The 17,807-nt window shown below is 38.1% G+C and overlaps 1 protein-coding gene across 7 annotated transcripts in view; it reads right to left on the reverse strand.

Annotated features, from left to right (window-relative positions):
• Positions 1-460: 460 nt before the first annotated feature.
• Positions 461-17,807, reverse strand: part of col14a1a (collagen, type XIV, alpha 1a) — a 105,010-nt gene continuing 87,663 nt past the window's right edge. For 5 of the 7 annotated variants that reach the window (XM_043261932.1, XM_043261928.1, XM_043261933.1 and 2 more), the window contains 9 exons: positions 14,864-14,917; positions 11,724-11,777; positions 11,567-11,638; positions 9,807-9,842; positions 8,291-8,357; positions 8,014-8,202; positions 5,891-5,968; positions 5,192-5,347; positions 461-2,317 (listed from right to left, as the gene is read on the reverse strand). In XM_043261932.1, coding sequence (XP_043117867.1) covers positions 2,283-2,317; positions 5,192-5,347; positions 5,891-5,968; positions 8,014-8,202; positions 8,291-8,357; positions 9,807-9,842; positions 11,567-11,638; positions 11,724-11,777; positions 14,864-14,917 — 741 coding nt within the window. In that variant the 3' untranslated portion in view covers positions 461-2,282. Of the gene's footprint in view, positions 3,174-5,191; positions 5,348-5,890; positions 5,969-8,013; positions 8,203-8,290; positions 8,358-9,806; positions 9,843-11,566; positions 11,639-11,723; positions 11,778-14,863; positions 14,918-17,807 lie in introns of all 7 variants that reach the window. The other 2 variants (XM_043261934.1, XM_043261930.1) reach the window with 2 other exon arrangements.

Below are 17,807 nucleotides of genomic sequence, written 5' to 3' on the forward strand. Positions count from 1 at the left end.
GGCAGAGAAGTAGTCGGACAGTGTTTAGTCATGACTGTCTAATAACAGAAGTCTTGTCTTGCAAATAGCTTTAGCGGCCTCTCTGAAGCCCGATCCAGCTCTAATTCAACTGCCGTTTCAGTCTTAATTAACATCACATGGCTTTGGCCTTTTGAAGTCTGCTTTACTTGCGTCGGGATGGAAACGAAACCCACTTGTTGGTCACCGCTGCCTTTTGCGATCTCGGCTCCGTCACAATTCATTTTTTTTTTTACGTAAAGGTAAAATTGAGTTTGCTTGTAAAAAGTGATTTTACGAAGAAAGAACTTCGGGGCTTGTTCCATTACTCGAGCTCATTAACCAAACACGGTTATTAAAAAGAAAATCTGTCGTTTTAAACGCGAAATTAGATTTTTAAATCCGTTTTGGGTGACCAGTTGGCACAGAACAGAAAACCACAAAGGGCAGGCGAGACGTCATCCAGAGTCATTGTTGCAGTACGGTTTTATTGGTTACAAAAACAAATAATAAAGTAAAAATAAATTACTTTGTAGATTCAAAGGTCTGGTGATGAGTCTTTCCACTGGCATCCGCTTTCGTTCTGAAAGGACGGTAGACCACAGGCCTAACTCTAACTATTCAGGTCTCTTTCACAGTGAGCAGACCCATTGGAAACAGGACCACAGAGACACGGAAGGATGCCATGCTGAGCTCTTCTTTTATACAAAAACACTTTGAGAGCTTCCACCGCATCCCCTGCATGAAACTTCATCTTACAAGACCATATGTAAAGGACGTTCACATAAATGCGTGATAATACGATTACGATCCCGACAAAATGCGCGGTGTTACACTGCGACGTACTTTAACCAGCGAAAATGTAGGCGATCAGGTTGGTTTTATTAATGCGTTGTTAAGTGTGACTGAAGAATTCGTCTTCTCATAAATAACTGCTAGTGATAAGGACATCAAAAGCATGAACGGAGGTATTTTTCTAAATAAAATAACTTAATAGCCAGTTCCAGATAACTGCAAAACGCTGTAAACATCTGTGAAATCCGTAACATAGTAGATCACCAATTTGCACTTAAAAAAAATACACAAACTGTACACACACCCCTATTATCATTTACAAAAGATATGGAATACACGATTCAAAACCGCTGCGCTGCAAAAATCATTTTGTAAATCAGCATTTTTGGCGTTTTCCAGTAATAATATCTTTCTTCAATTATTTGTGGAAATGTTGGAACTCATTTTCAGAGAATAGATTTTTACTTTTTATTATGTTTATTTTTCTTATAATTGACAGATATTTAAGCATAAATTTAGATTTAATTAAGTGAGGTTAATAAAATGTGATTATGAGAAGGAATATAAATGCAACATATATTATTATTATATATCTTGGGAAAATTTGATATGTGACCTTGGAGCACAAAACCAGTCATAAGTCAATAGCCAACAATACATCATATGGCTTAAAATTACTGATTTTTCTTTTATGCCAAAATTTCCTACTGTAAATATATCAAAACTTAATTTTTGATTAGTAATATGCTTTGCTAAGGACAACTCTTATCCTAACAAATTAATGAAAAGCTTATTTTATTCAGCGTTCAGATAATGTATGAATCTCAATTTCACAAAATTGACCCTTATGACTGGTTTTGTGGTATATGATTTATTTTTGAACTGTATTTTATTGAATTATTTTGTGATATTTCTACTGGACAACCAGACAAAAAATACTGCTTTTTTTTTTTTTTTTTGTTAGTTTTTTTGCAGTGTTCCTTCCTTGATCTTGCTTTTCATCTCATCGGCTACATGCAGCCTCACAAAAGACAGAAAAGTCACTGGATGAATATCGGCACAGTTTCATTTTCTAATCTTCTCCACAAACCCACCCCCATTAAGATGCATATAAGCAGGCACTTTTCGGGTTTTCCCTCAGTCCTATCCTGCAGGATATTCTGATGAAAAGTGTTTGTACGTGGACGGTCGGTTTGCCGGGGCTGGCCACTCCAGCTATCTGGCCTTCACTTGCACTTCCGACTCCTCGACGATCCCCTCTTCGGTCGTGCTGCGGGAGAAACGACTCGTGCCAGGTGACCTCATCCCCTCCGTGTCACCAGGGTGGGCGGGGCCAAACCTGGCGGCATGGGGGTCAGGATATCTGGGTTGATAGTACTGAGGAGGGTAGGCACGGTTGCCACCGTAAGGGTCCTCTTCCTCCTCCTCGTCGTTGTTGTAGCTGGTGGCGGGGCCGTAGTTTTGGTAGGGGTTGGAGGGTAACTGTTGTACTATGGGAACATGGGGGAATTAGATCGGTTGCCATCTTTTTCGGTCACCACCACCAAGTGAGCAGGCGTTGCGTTAGCGAGAAAAGGAAAAAGTAAAGAGATAAAGGCAGAAAAGGAAGTCAGAAAGGTAGAAGAGAGTTGTGACTGAGATTAGCTTAGGGAAAAGGTTTAGCATGACTCAGTTAGCCCCTGAATTACACCATCTATCTTAAATAATCTCAATTAATGCTAACATTTTATTCAAACGTTCACCACAGCGACTGATTTATTTTGATTTATTTATGGCTCAGGTGACTGGCTCAAAAAATCTGACTGCAGAATTGAGCAAATATGGCCAATTTCATATCGTACGCCTGCCAAGCAACTGGCATTAACACAAACAGGAACGATAATGAATGGCTTTCTCCAGGTAATGATTTAGATGCACACTCTTAAAAATAAACGTTCTTTTTTTAGCAACAATGGTTTCATGAAGGACCTTTAACATCCATAGAACCATTTTCAATGCAAGTGGAAACAGGTTCTTTATCTTCTGAAAAAAAATGACCAAAAAAAAAACCTAAAATAGATCTTCTGTGATTCTGAAAACCTCCTTGTGGAACCTTTGTTTTTAAGAGTGTGGTTTTCAGATTTCAACATTAATGCCAGAAAAGGCTGAAAACACTGAGATTTGCATAATGCTCAGAAGGGTTAAAAAGGCTTCAATGGTGGTGACATTTTGAGTTAGGGAATCAAGTTGTCGAGTTCTGGGATGTGTGGAAAAAAACCCTCCCCAGATACAGTCTTTGGTTTTGGCCCATGGAATGAGGTGGGATGAAGAAATGGAGGGGAGAGAGAAGAGCAGGTGGCTCTCTACTGTTTCTCAGTAGTCATTCTCATACTGCGCTGGACCTTCACATGCAGGTGTGAGACAGTGATGCCCCGGTAAGAGAGGAGAGAGACACTGCAGTAAGTGTGAGCTCGAAATAACCAACAAGATGCTCTTGGCAACACTTCGTCTGCCAGACCATAATCTTTACATAGTGGCACTTCAAAAGGAGAGTCAAGGATTCTCTATAAGGCATTAAAATCTGGTCAATACACATAAAACGTACATTCTCTCATTAGAAATGAAGTATTATCCCAGAGAATGAGGGCTGAATAAGTTACAGAGCAATTTGCAATACTATTAAGCTGTGTTGCAAGATTTTATGCTGACTGAAAGCTTAAAGCTATAACCTTTATAGATCTTAAAAGTGTTGATGCAGTATTTCATCTATTGAGTGGAATATTACACTGTCATTTAACAGCCTTACATGGCAGAAACCCCACAATACAAAACTGCAATAATCTGTGAGGCATTGAGTAGAAAGCTTTGCTACGATCTGATAAATCAATTATTTAAATGAGTGCTGTCCAGTTCTGTCCAGCGTTTCTCATATTAAAAACTAAAATGCTGAAATGCTTGTAAGCACACAGCTCACTCTTATATTTTGATAGCATTTAGACTCCATGAGAAATTTATAAGTAGAATAACGCTTTGGGAAGGGCTAGTTTAATAGGATGTAAATCTCTGAGTCAGACCACAAGCTTGTTTAAAGCAATGGGTTTGCCATTCATTAACAGTTATGGGAATGCAATCTCAAGCGAGAATGTGCGAAGCACTTCAAAAGGCCGTGGAGAATAACGGTATGGAAGATGGTGTGGTGTTTCCTCATCGGTTTGCTGTATGGTGATTATTATCAGTGAAGCCTGAAGCAGTCTTAAACCCACAGCTCAATGAGGACTCGTCAGAGACGCTGTTACCAGACTAACTCTATAATTGACTTTCAGATGTTCAGTACCCATGGTTACCTTGACAACTACGTGCAGATTTCATTGGGTTTCATTCACTGGGCATACACATCTATTTTTGCATAGAACTTTGTTTTGCATAGTACGTTTTAATATCTATCTATCTATCTATCTATCTATCTATCTATCTATCTATCTACCTGTCTATATGTATCTTTTACATCCATTCCATTCTTCTTTTTTGCTGTCTCATTTCCATCCACTTGTCCATTTATACTGTCCATCCAACCAACCAATCCATCTATCCACCTACCCATCTGTCCATAGGGTCTATCCATCCATCTAAAGTGCCCATATGTACATAGAATCCTTCCATCCAAACACCCACCCATCTATCCATCTACCCATTAATATTTAGTGTTCATCCACCCACACATCTGTCTATAGAGCCCACCCATCCACCTAATCAACCAACCATCCACCCTCCCATCTGTCTATAGTGTTCATCTATCCATCCACCCATCTGTCAATACTGTCCATTAAAACCAATCATCCACCCACTGACCCATAGTGTTCATCTATCCATTCACCCATCTGCCTATAGAGTCCATCTACACATCCATCCACCCATATGTCTATAGTATCTATCCATCCACTCACCCATCCATCTATGGTATCCCTCCATTCATCTATCTACCTACCCATGCTATCTAGCCCAGACAATTTTTTATTGTTTAAAGTATATTATATATTAAGTTAAATTTTACACTTGGATAAATTTAAATTATTTTATGTTTATTATATTTCTAATTCAGGTTAAATTCGGGAAGGTGAGTGAATTTGGCTTTTTGGATGGGTATGTCAATTTTTGTTGGTGTATATTAATATAATTATTGTAACATCATTTAGAATAATTTGCATTCATCAACATACAAACAAATATGTGCATATGTTGTAAATCTGGTGTAAATTGTACCCGAGAACCTTTGTTTCATGCATATTGCAAGATCACTTTTACACACTTATTAGTGAATGAGACCCACTGGATGTACCTGACAGAATAAAATTTGAATAAAACTGAGAATCCTTGACAGACAGAGAGAGTTTGGGAAAGAGGAAGAGAAGGAGAAGATTACCTCCAACATTGTATCCTATGCAGGAGTTCTGGTCACAGTAGCCGGGGGGTCCGGCAGGACCTGGGCTACCAGGGATACCTGGACGTCCTGAGGTGCCTTGAATTCCAGGTCTCCCTGGAGAGCCCTGACTTCCTGTCCGACCTTCTCCAGGAGGCCCTGAGGGAGATAAGACATTGGTCATTAATATCTGCCTAAAAACAAAACCCTGCTGAGCTCCACACGCAAAGTGTGTCTGGATTCCTTTCTCACAAAATAAGTTTTTGCCTTTTCCAGTCCACATCCTTCTCAGATGTCACTGGCTGTTACAGCTATGTTGCTTCAATGAATCTCATTTGTGAAGAGTATTGATCAAAGTGCAATTAACAGCGAGCCGATGCTGACATTTTTCAAAGTCTACCAACCAGCCGTACTGCTAAAATCAATATGAAAACATTTCTCCCTGACCCAAATATTGTTTCAATATCTGCTTGATATTCAAGACAGGAATCAAAGGAACCAAAGCAGATCAAGATGTGTGCAGAGGTTATTAAAAGTTTGCAAGCTTGTGTTTTCTTGGACAGAAGATATTTAATAATGGAAACTCTTGTAGTCTGTGCAATAAGAAGACAATCTGACAATTGAAATTAATTTTTACTACTGGCTTGACTACAAAGAAGTAATTGATTTTGACTTAAATGTAACATGTTAACAGTCTGTTACCTGGGGGTCCTGGAGGACCACGAGGGCCTTGTGTCCCGATTCCTGGACTGCCCTTCTCTCCCCTATCTCCTGAGAGACCTGGACAAAGATAGACAGGGATCTGTTAGAACATGCCATCCCATCTGAATAAGCTGTATCCTTCTCTTTCCATGTGATTTAACTTCTTCCACATCTGTATGAAACCATAAAGGAAGAAATAAATGACCTGGGGCCTCATTCATAAAACTGCTGGAGTGCTTATCTCCATTAAAGAGAGTTTAATATTTAATGTAAATATGTACTGTATATCGAGTTGAAAACAGAGCTTAAATCATTGTTTTTACTTCGTTCATATCACTCCAGGAAAAAGAGTTTGCATGGGTCAGAGTTTGCGTGCATGGGCACAATTTTTCCTGTCAAGTTTGTTTTTATAAATCCAACCTTTTGTGCAGGAAGAGGCATATGCATTATTTTAGCTCTGATTAATGCGTACGCAATGTTTATAAATGAGACCCCTGGATTCTGTTAATAACACATTCTGACAATTGTTTTCTCATGCAAATCAATCAGTCTATCAATCTATATATAGTATCTTTCTTTTTTGAAGAATTCAGCATCAGTATTGAAACAGTAAGTGGTTAACGTTCCATTTGATCAAATTAACCTCTACTGGCAGATGCTGTAACTACACCAAAAAGCACCTTGAAATGAATGGGAATAATAAGATTTCCTTGAAACAACACGGTTCATTTGTCCAAACTGTTGTCTCTAAGGGTCTGAACAGTCTGAATGTAAGCAGCTTTTTGCCCCACAGGCAGTCTGATCTTCATCACCTCTGAACAACACTGACAATCTAAAAGAGAACTTCTGAATAGGATTCCTCATTATAGGCCCCATGTTAACATAAACAGACAAATATCCCCCCTATGTTATCCCTCATTAGCGGCTCTGTTTTGCACTGACTACATCATAACCATACTCTGCATGTTCCTGCTTGATATCTGAATGTTTGAGTGCACAGATCCCTGAGAGAAGCAGTAATGATGGTGAAATATCTCATGCTGAAACCTCAGGCTGTGTGTCAGAGCTCTTCTAATTGAGGACAGGAGACTGAGCTGTGTGGACACTCACTCATGATAAAGACTCTGGCTAAGAGTTGCTCTTGGCAGGAAGGTCATGCAGATCTAATGAAATTTATGTACAGTTGTATTCAGGGGGAAAGAAAGTTCTATTTTTTTGCTTGTTTTTAATCACACAGAAAAAAAATGCTTTGGACCAACTTAAATAAAAAACTTTGTCACCATAAACATAACCTATATTAGCTATAATATGAAAGTATAATTTTCACTTAATATGAAAGTTTGTTATTTAACGTTTAATTTATTTCATATATTACAAATATGCACCATATTTACTGTAATGTTGTAAAAACAAAAAGATGAATAAAACCATTACTAAGTTGATCTGCACATACACTCTGGTATAAAGCAAATTTTAAACAAAATCATTCAATTTAAATTTTTTTTCTATTCAAAGTGTCATTTTAGACATTTTTAGATGGAGCTTTCAGGCAAACAGTTTTTTTCACTTCGACAGAGCAGTTTGTGGTTGGTTAAGGAACCATCAACCTCAATTCAACTGTTACATACTAAAGTGACTGAAGCATTTACAGTGCTTTGTGGCATCTTTGAAGTAGTTGTTCTTGGCTTATTAACATTAACCATAAAAAAGAGTTAGTAGTTTACATATTGTTTATGATGAAGGGTGGTATTGAGGTTAGCCAAGATGTCAACAAAATTTATTACGGATCGGGTCAGAGAGGTCTTACTAATGTTAGTATTATTATAGTTGCAAGATCTCTGCTTAACCTTAAGCTGCAGGGGCAAAATTTATATCCATCAACCAATCATACTAATCAACTATTTATATTACACTTACAAAAGAATCCAGAACCCATTGTGCATTTTGCATCTAATACCCCACTGACATACTAACTTTGCTATTATTTGGTTACAACTTTTACACAATTTATTCTTCAAAACGTATGTCACACACATTTTTCTACTGTTGTATTGTGCATACTTTATCAGCAGAGAACAGTATCTAATGATACAGTAGGTTATTTCAAATGTAAAAATGTTTACCTCTCTCTCCTGGACGCCCATTTTGCCCACTGGCTCCAGGGAATCCTGGTCTGCCAGGAGGACCCTGCTCTCCCTGTGGCCCCGGAGGTCCTGGTCGACCAGACTCACCTGGTGGACCCGGAATGGTACGTACAGAAACAGACTGACTGGGAATCTGGTTCAGAATTGAGTTGTAGCGGGACAAGTGACCTGAGGGGGTTAGAAGACTTCCTGTGAGTCATGAATTTGGTACAAAGGGCGTCAAATTAAATAGTATATGTACACAAAATATACTCACTCTGAATTAGCTGTTCACAAACTTGTCGCGCTATGGCACGGACAGCGGCCTGAGACTGCATATCACCCTTTAAGAGCAAACAACATAGTTGTACAGTATAAGATGTACAGTATCAGGATGTACAGTATCATATTTATGTCATTTTAAGGTAAATATTATAAATCATTTTAAACCTAAGTCATGCACTGAATGTAAGGTAAACACTAGGAGAGCTATGAAAAAGAAAGTAGTGTAAAATGAGTCTGTTTTGAAGATCTTAAGAACTATTGTTCTCTATTGAACTATTTTCCTCAGAAAAACTTTCTGGGATACAATAAATTGTGATTAATACACACACACACACACATGTGTGTGTGTGTGTGTATATATATATATATGTGTATATATATATATATATATATATATATATATATATATATATATATATATATATGTGTGTGTGTGTGTGTGTGTGTGTGTGTATATATATATATATATATATATATATATATATATATATATATATATATATATATATATATATATATATATATATACACTGTATATGCTGTACTTCTAAAAAATAACATACAAGAGTACAAAATGTGGTCGGTACTAGTGTGATCACAGACCATTCACAGTCCACCTAATGAAAATTTCACACAAAATGCAAAGAGCTGGAGAAAAGTGACAGTTCCATTGTGATTTTGCCTGATTTCTTCTGCTACACAAATTGTGAGAGTCAGTTTTTCATCAGTCTGCCAAAAAAAAAAACCTGCAACAATGAAAGCTTCTGAGGAAGAACTAGAGTAGTCTCAAACTTTGCACATATTTATTATTTGCACATATTTAACTTAATATTAAAACAACTACTTTGTTACTTGCCATACTATAGGAAATAATAATTATCTAAAAATGAAAGGAATAAATTAACTGTTTTGTCCATTCTGTGTGCTAATTAATTTTCCAATCCACTAACGCCACTCTTAACACCTTAAAAGCAAGCACACAACATGTATTTAGACCACAAGCTGCCGCTGTGGAAAAAAAAAAAAAAAAGGGAAAAAAACAACTCAACAACACAAATATGCTTTAGCTGCTTTAAATTCAGCCTAAGAGCCTGTACAACACGGGGGTTTAATTCACCCAATTTAACACTCTCCACACAACCTTTGTGCGGTGGCCAGTACCACAGAATCAGAACCAAATAATTCTATATAAAAACACAAATACATTGTTGTGTGAAAGCTCTGGGCCGAGTCTGACTGTGAGGCTTGATAGACAGCTTTAGCTGTACCTGTGCTACTTCTAATGCTCCCGCAGCGACTGAATTAAAAACCCCAAGCATTTAGAGAGAGTGGAAAAAAGCGAAGGAGCTATAATTCAGCGCTGCTGCTGTGATTTTTATCAAGAGGCCTGTCAGCAAGCCTCTTAATCCTGCCGCTGATAAACCACCATTATGTGCACCACCCGAGTGCCACGTGCCTCCACCCTAATCTAAACTCCATGACAGTTTAGATGCAGATTAGAGACTCACTCTCTCTCCTCGTTCGCCTTTGGTGCCGGGAGGCCCCTGCAAAAGAGAAAAAGAAAGTGAAGACAAACATTTCAGAATTCACCGATTGGAGAAGAAAAAGACGAAAAGCAACACAAAGACATTAATGACTGTTTGGAGAGGGGGGATTTGAATGTGAGAGCGGACCAAATCGATCATGGATGAAACGCATGAGCCAAAAACATAAAATGGATGCGTCACTGACCTAATGTGTTGGAAAACAGACTGGGATTTGTGGCCAGAGTGCCGTGGCTGCTAAACAATTCTGATATCATAACATCTGGGTAAAAATGAGATGTAACCCTGAGACAGACTCATTGGAGGCTCATTGGGACTCATCGTGAGGATATGTGGTTGTTGCGCCAGACTGTGTGAGAATATGATCATAGTTTATTTAAAGTACTGCATGTAATTTCACACATCGGAGCAGGAGGTTATGGCTCTATATCTATATCGTAGTAGAATTAACAAAGCCCTGCTCTTCTATAAACTGGGCCACAATTGGTCATAAACTTGTCATCTTACTGACAATCTCTCTTCCAGGGCTTATAAAAAGAAAGACGTACAGGTTTCAAATCAGTGTTGAGAGGTTACGCTGCAATCGAGCTCTGCAGATGTTCCTCAACAACTGCGCTGGAGCATATGGTTCTACTTTACAAATCTATGAGAACAAATAGAGCTCCAACTTATGTAGGTGTCACTCAGCAGGAAGCTCATAGAGACTGACGTTAATTCAGAATCCCTTGTGCTTCTTATATAGAAATGGGAAACAAACAGTTCAGCTGAAGGCTCTGTGCAAACAATACCTGAGGTTTCTCAGTTTGTAGGTCTTTCTCTGACCGGAAGGACTGTATAAGATTGATCTTTGTGGGCTGAAATTGAGCTACAGATAGCCTAAGAACTAAGTACTTCAAAGCCAAAAGTCTACTCATGTGGAGCTGTCCACTTTAGCATTCATAACCAATTTCCAGGCATGAATAAAGTGACTCTTCATGATAAATTCTGTAGGTGAATTTTTAGCTTCTACACGTGTGGACCTTTAAAGCAAAATTCTCTCTGCTGAATAGATCAGGCTTGTCAGTCTAGGTTTTGTGTTATTCTAGCTTGATGTCCTGAGTGGCCTTGCTCTTGAAGGGCCACTATCCTGATCCAGGTAGGAGGTAAACTCAGTAAAACATTGGTCCTGTAGGAGCAGAATATGACACCTCTGATTTAGCTGGAGGACCATTATAATCATTCCGTTAACCAGCAAAACTAAGTTGTCTTTCTAGCAAATATGGTTAACTAAAGCAAAGTTCAACAGTAAGAATTGCTCTGCTGGCACCATGGCAATGGTAAAAGTTGAATATTGGAGTATGACCTTCTTGTGTTTGCCCATCTTTATTGCTGAGCCTTGCCAAGAAAAGCCTAATGCCTAATATCAGTTGAGTGGGGAACCAAAGTACCAATTTGCTTTATGAGCTCAAAATATTTTTAAATCTGGTCTCTGTGTCTTCAGCTTGGTGGTCTGGTACTTCAGTGGGAATAATGCTGGAGTCTGACACTCAAGAGAATGAGTCAGCAGTAGGACAGTCTGCCAGAATGCAATGTTCCTTCAACTAAACAAGAACTCCACAAAACCACATTTACAGAACCGAGCCAAACACTTTACCTCTTGCTTAAATACAGGGACACAGATTAATTATCAGATAATGCCAGTCTACTTTTTTTTTTCTTCAACATAACTGCAATGCAATACTCACAGGTGCCCCTTGATCACCCATTTGCCCTGAAGATCCACTTGGTCCTGGAGACCCAGGAGCTCCAGGGCTTCCCTAAAATTAGATATTGAGGACAAAAGGTTCGTTAACAAGTCTCAGAAAGACTCAACGCAAATGGGAGATTTATCATTTTATATACCATTGGTCCTGCAGGGCCTTGTCTTCCCTGGGGTCCATCCTTCCCCGGTAGGCCCTAAAAATTATAAAAACAATGATTTGTGAAAACTGTGGTATATCAATATCAATACAGCATAGTGTTTTCTTTTAGCACATTTATATGAAACCGTAAAATGCAGAAGTCCCAGTTCTCATAACGCAATCTAAGAAACAGTTAGCAGAGATGAAGATAACACATTATAAAGTGCCAGTGCTTCCTATACAAAATAAATCATTAGCCAAGTCGTGAATGGGAATTTGTATTCCAAAATAAATGTGATGAAATAAAAGCTGCCAAATAATGTTGCAAACATACAGCGTGAGGAGTCTAGTCTGATTCATAAACAAGTGACTCTCTACAAGATCAACTCACAATTTACCAACTCACTAAAATTCACTGAATCTACTGGTGACTCACTAAATGAACAGCATGTGTTTAACTCTGGCTGACCTCTGTACACTGGCAGCATGAACTTTTTTTTTGGAGCAGTTAACGATTCCAGATACACAAAAGCTAACAGCAAAGTAATAGAACAGGTGGAAAAGTTTTTTAACTGGAACATCCATTCAACTACTGTTTTATACTGGGATGCACCTGAGGTACCTCAGTAGGGGATAGAGACTCAACAACAACAACTTTCTGTCAGATCTGTCTGCACAAATTATATAATACGATTCTGGCTGCTTCCTTTTAGTCAGTGGTCCAACTGAGTTTAAGTGTTCTTCCACTGAACATGCCTCATTGCCCTAAATATCAGGCTCTTTTGGGAGACAGGCCAGTGGAGGGAAGGGAAAACAATGTAACATTTAAAACGTCTCGAGTGTAACATACTTTTGGAGTACCACACTTTAAGAGCATAAAGCCTCTGAATAGTTAGAGTGCACGCAACATATGCAATCCCATATGAGTGCTTGAGGTCACAGAAGTTTTTCTTTCACAGAAGCTATGTGTGTGTGCCTCAAGAAGGAGTCATGGTGGAAGCATGCTATTAACACCTCTTTGCCTTGTGCTCATATTCAATGAAGCCCAACACGCCATTTATTCACTGCAAAACTCCATTCCAGAACTAGAACGATCCCATATAAATTAGGTATTATTTTAAAATGTAATTTATTTCTGTGACATCAAATCTGAATTTCACACTTTTGGGATATAGTTTCACAAGATCCCTCAGAAATCATTCTAATATGCTGATTTGGTGATCAACTAACATTTCATATATTCTCAGTGTTCGATATGTTGGTGAAAACCTTCATCTTCACATACAAGAAAAACTGAACACAAGAAATAATTGAATCATTTTCATTTATATTATCCAACATAGTATGCTTTAATCGATTTAGAAAAAAAACTTTTTTCTGCATTTAGGGACATTGTTATATTCGCATTGCTTAATTTTATTGCATATATAATGTCCCACTTCGTCGTCAATCTAGAAATTTCACCTCTTTGCACCATGCTTTGTATCTAGTTGAAATCGTTTAGCAAGTGAAAATTCCAGAAATACTAAATAATTTCTTCAGCACTTCATTGTGTGCCGCTTACAGGCAAGACAACCCATTCATTAACCTTGGAACTGTAATAATATTCTTTCACAAATGTTCTATTTAGAGAATATCATAAGTTCAAAGCCAAACATCTGCTTTCTTTGTTAAACTGTCACAGTGAGTTACTGTGTATGAAACCACAGTGGATTTATCCCTCAACCTGCTTTAAATCAGCTCAGTAAGCAGCAGTGTGGTCTGAAACACCTCCATGTGTGCTCCTTGTTTTTCTTTTCTGATGCAAAATGACAGATTTAGTCAAATATTTCCACTCAGGCTGCTCATTACTAAACAGAGATGGAGAACTTGCACTCTCTCACTTCGACATTAACATTTAATTACACCACGCGGCTTTTGGGAATGGTAATCGAATAACCACCTCATGCATATTTTTCATTACAGTTCACAGAATGAGTCTAGTGTTCCTTTTTTTCAATCTTAATCTGTATAGGCTACATACATATATGCGACACTCTTTTACGAATGACAATATTAAACATCACTACCTGTGACAACACATGCAGTGCAAAAACACCTAAACTAGGAGACAATTAGATTTCACGTGTCACATGTGACATGACACTAAGACCATTTTTAGGATCTGTGAATCACATGTGTGTGATTTTGAAAATGTCAAGTAAGGCTTTGTTCACAAGTTGCTTAATTTGGTTTGGAGACGTGGAACAAAATCAATAACGAAAACAAACACGTTGAGCGCTTATTATGACAGTCTAGCGGGACAGATCTGATTAGTTCAGGTTGTGCTGTTATTGACTAGCAGTCCTGTAAATTGAATCTGCGAGTCAGGGCCTCCTTCAGCGTAATCAGATCTGTTCAGACACAGAAGAACACATAAGCTTAATTTGATGAGCCGCCCATGTGGAATCGTTCTTATAAGGCATGACTGAAAGTGTGTTTACTTAATAATATCACTCAGGCCATCAAAGTTAGCTCAAGCATTAAAGCATTAATTATGAATTAATTATTCAAAACAGTGGTTTTAAAAGTGAATGCATTAATGCAAAATTAACGCAAATTAACAATTTATGCCCCTTGACCTGTATGTAAATTCTGTAGTTAGTAATTTTCCTTCCAGTGGAACTTTGAAATACCACTTAAATGCAAGGTGTACTTTTGCGATTGCAGTAGGGGATCATACCACCTCTAATGGCAAGAACTGTTCATGTGCAAAAAAATTAAAAAGTACACAGGGGTTTTCATATGCATATACATTACAAAGGCTAAAAACATTGAGATGTGACTGAAAGTATCTGTATGTATGTTTAAAATAAAATATTAAAATCATTTTAATAAAATAAAATAAAAATAATATAAAAAAATTATCTAAATTAAATGTAATTAATTAAATTGATAAATATTAGTTTTAGTGTTAATTTAAGTGTAGACAGTAGTGATGGTTTATATTTGTGAACCATCAATAAAACAATTACCAAAAGTGATTGACAACCCTGAATATTACATAAAAGTCATTTGTAATGGTACAACTTCCTCAGCTTATCTCATATCATTATAAAGAACTAACAATATAATTTGTATTGAGGATACGAAAACACTTACTCTCTGTCCTGGAGGTCCATCTCGGCCTGGTCCTCCACCAGCACCTGGTACACCCTGAATGTAAATAAACAAGACAACATAATCAATGACAGACATAGCTGTTTACAAAATGTGTGGCCTTTGCCGAGTAATAAATGTTCAGCCCTAGTGTTTCAGGTGGCCATCAGCATACACAAAACGTCTTCCATTCTCACACGCTTCGATATTGACATTATCAAAGTGCTCAATCTCAAGGCTGAGGAGGTAATCGAAAGTGAAGACCCTTTGTGTGGTCTGAGTCATTGCGATTTGAAGAGCTGCTCTGCTATGATATCTTACATAAAAATAAACTCATGTGGGCTTTAAAGAGTTGTACCAACAATGAAATCAATTCCAGTCCGTTGACTCGCATTGTAAAGAACCCACTGACTTTCATTGTAAGGGCAAAAAAAATTGAAAGAAACATTTTTAAAATATCTTTTTTTTGTGTCCCACAGAACTAACAAAGTCATAAGATTTGGAAGGTGAATAGAAATATATATATTTGGGTAAACTACTGTTAAAGCACTAAATTCACAGAGAAAAGAAACACAGAGACTGTGACACAGTTTGAAATGTCTACTAAAGACAATTAGCATTTTCCACCTCCTATGTGCACCTCCATTGAGCATGTCCCATGTTTTTATGGCTGTCACCACTTGCATCGCTATTGAACAATCCCATAATTCCCTGCACAAAACTCAGCTCCTACAGAGCTTGAACTGAAAAGGTGAGCATGTACAAATATGTTAATTAAGATGAAAACGGCTCCATAATGATATATCCCATCCTTTCAGTTAGAAAACTACAAATAAAGCAGTTTATCTTTAACTTCACCCCATATACCTGCACCACACACACACTAAAAAGAGTTTCATTGTTTCCTCACAAGTGTAATTCTGTATTATATATGGGGGTCTCAGTGCCACCGGCAGAGACAGACCAGGTAAGAGATGCGGCACATGATATGGAGGACTGGCAACCAGCAGCCAATAAATATAATTCACAGGCTGACAGGATAGATTAGCCCTGAGTGAGAACTACGGGCGTCTCTGCTGCACTACGGCAAAGACCACTTCCTCCTTACTGCCAACATAACTCTGAAAGAACTCAATACCGGCTGCTAATGGAAGCGAGTGTGCGGATGGCCCCTCTGCTTAAAGGAGGATATCCATCTCAAGCCTAGACATCTATACTGGAAGACTGAAGAAAGTATGGGTGTGTGTGTGAGTGTTTGTACTTTGACCACTGGAAAAGCCAGGATGTTCTTTTCGTCACCCTGGAGAACTCTAGGGGAATTTTCCTGAGTGGTTGTCATTGGCTTCACATCAAACAGCTATTCCTCAACAAATGGAACTGTCACTGTGAATGTTTTAGAAGCCTTTTGGTGACACTTTCAGCAGAAATCTAAAAACCAGCAGTTGGTTGTCACAGAAAAGGGAGAATTTTAACAAGCTTGTGAAAGGAGCTTTAGAAGCATAAAAGTCTAAGACATCTGCTTGAGGCAAAACTACAAATTCCATCCCGCCTGCTAAGAATTGTCTTTTGAGTTAGGGCACACTGGATTCTCCCTCAAATGAGATCTTAATATGATCATTTTCATGTCAAAATGCTGTTTTATTATTAGGTAGAGGTGTGTGGTGGACTGAAAGGAGTAAGAAGAGAAGCTGGGTTTGATTTCCCAATGTACACTGCATTTGTACATTGTACATTTGTACAATGTTTTGGGTCTGTAGGATTTTAAACTGTTTTTGGTCTCATATCTTATTGGACCAATAATACAGCAAAAACAGTAAAGCGGTGTTCAATTCAGAATCCATTCTATTATACTGAAATGATGCGCAACCATTTTATTTTTTAACAGCAGTGTTGAAAATCGTAGTGCTGCTTAACATTTTTGTGGAAACCATGATTTATTTTTTAAGATTCTTAGATGAATAGAAAGTCCTATTCAACTTCAACACTCTCTCCTTGCCTCTGTTTGATCTTAAATGGCTTACCAACAAAGAAACTCACAAGTCAGGGAAACAGCTCAGTCTCATTTAGTGAAATCTGTGCACAATTATGATAATTTCTTCACTACCTGTGGTTTACAACTTACTTCTTGTGTGCCACTAACTCTGCCAGTTGCATTTAGACAAAACCTACTTCCTTTCTCCTTCCCACAGTTCCTCATTTGTGCCATCCTGTTTTCAATCTCCCACACAATTCCCATCACTGGATGCGAATAGTGCTGCAGACTTGTCTAGACAATATCGGCCCTCTCTTCTCTAGGCCAGCACAGTCTACTCCCTCCGACCTCAGATTGTCTAATATTCTCCATGAACACTGGTCTAAACTCATGCATGCATGTCATTTGTATGCATGAAGAAAGTGGCAGAAATCCAGCTGACCTGAGTATGTAAGTCACTGCTTTCCTTCTGTTTTATTCTGCTAAGGTCCACACTGCCAAAACCTCACAAGATCAACAGCTACACGCAGACATTCAACACTCTCCTTTGTCCCCTTCTGCCAATTTTTTTCAAATACAAATCATCAGCAGTCAGTTTTTCACACAGAGTAACCAACCACATCTACAGCCAACAACAATCTCATCTCTTTATTTTCCCACAGAGACAGAAGTATTAAAACTTCTAGTCATCCTCCACCGTGCCCTCACACATTCTACAAGCTATTTCTTCTACACTATTACCTGCATTCACTCACACAACAAGCATCTCTCCACACAGACATTTTCCCACCACACTCATGCAGCATTGAGTAAATTTCACTAAACACCTCCCATTCATTGTAAAGACACGTAAACCAGTTGTTTTCAACCAGGAATCATCTCTTCTTACACAGAAAAACTGACTGGATTAGAACCAATCTGGTTTCCTGAAATGACTATTTGAATGAGACTGTATTACTGTCAGTTACTGAATCC

Source organism: Puntigrus tetrazona, chromosome 16 (genome assembly GCF_018831695.1).
Source record: "Puntigrus tetrazona isolate hp1 chromosome 16, ASM1883169v1, whole genome shotgun sequence".
Lineage (NCBI taxonomy): Eukaryota > Metazoa > Chordata > Actinopteri > Cypriniformes > Cyprinidae > Puntigrus > Puntigrus tetrazona.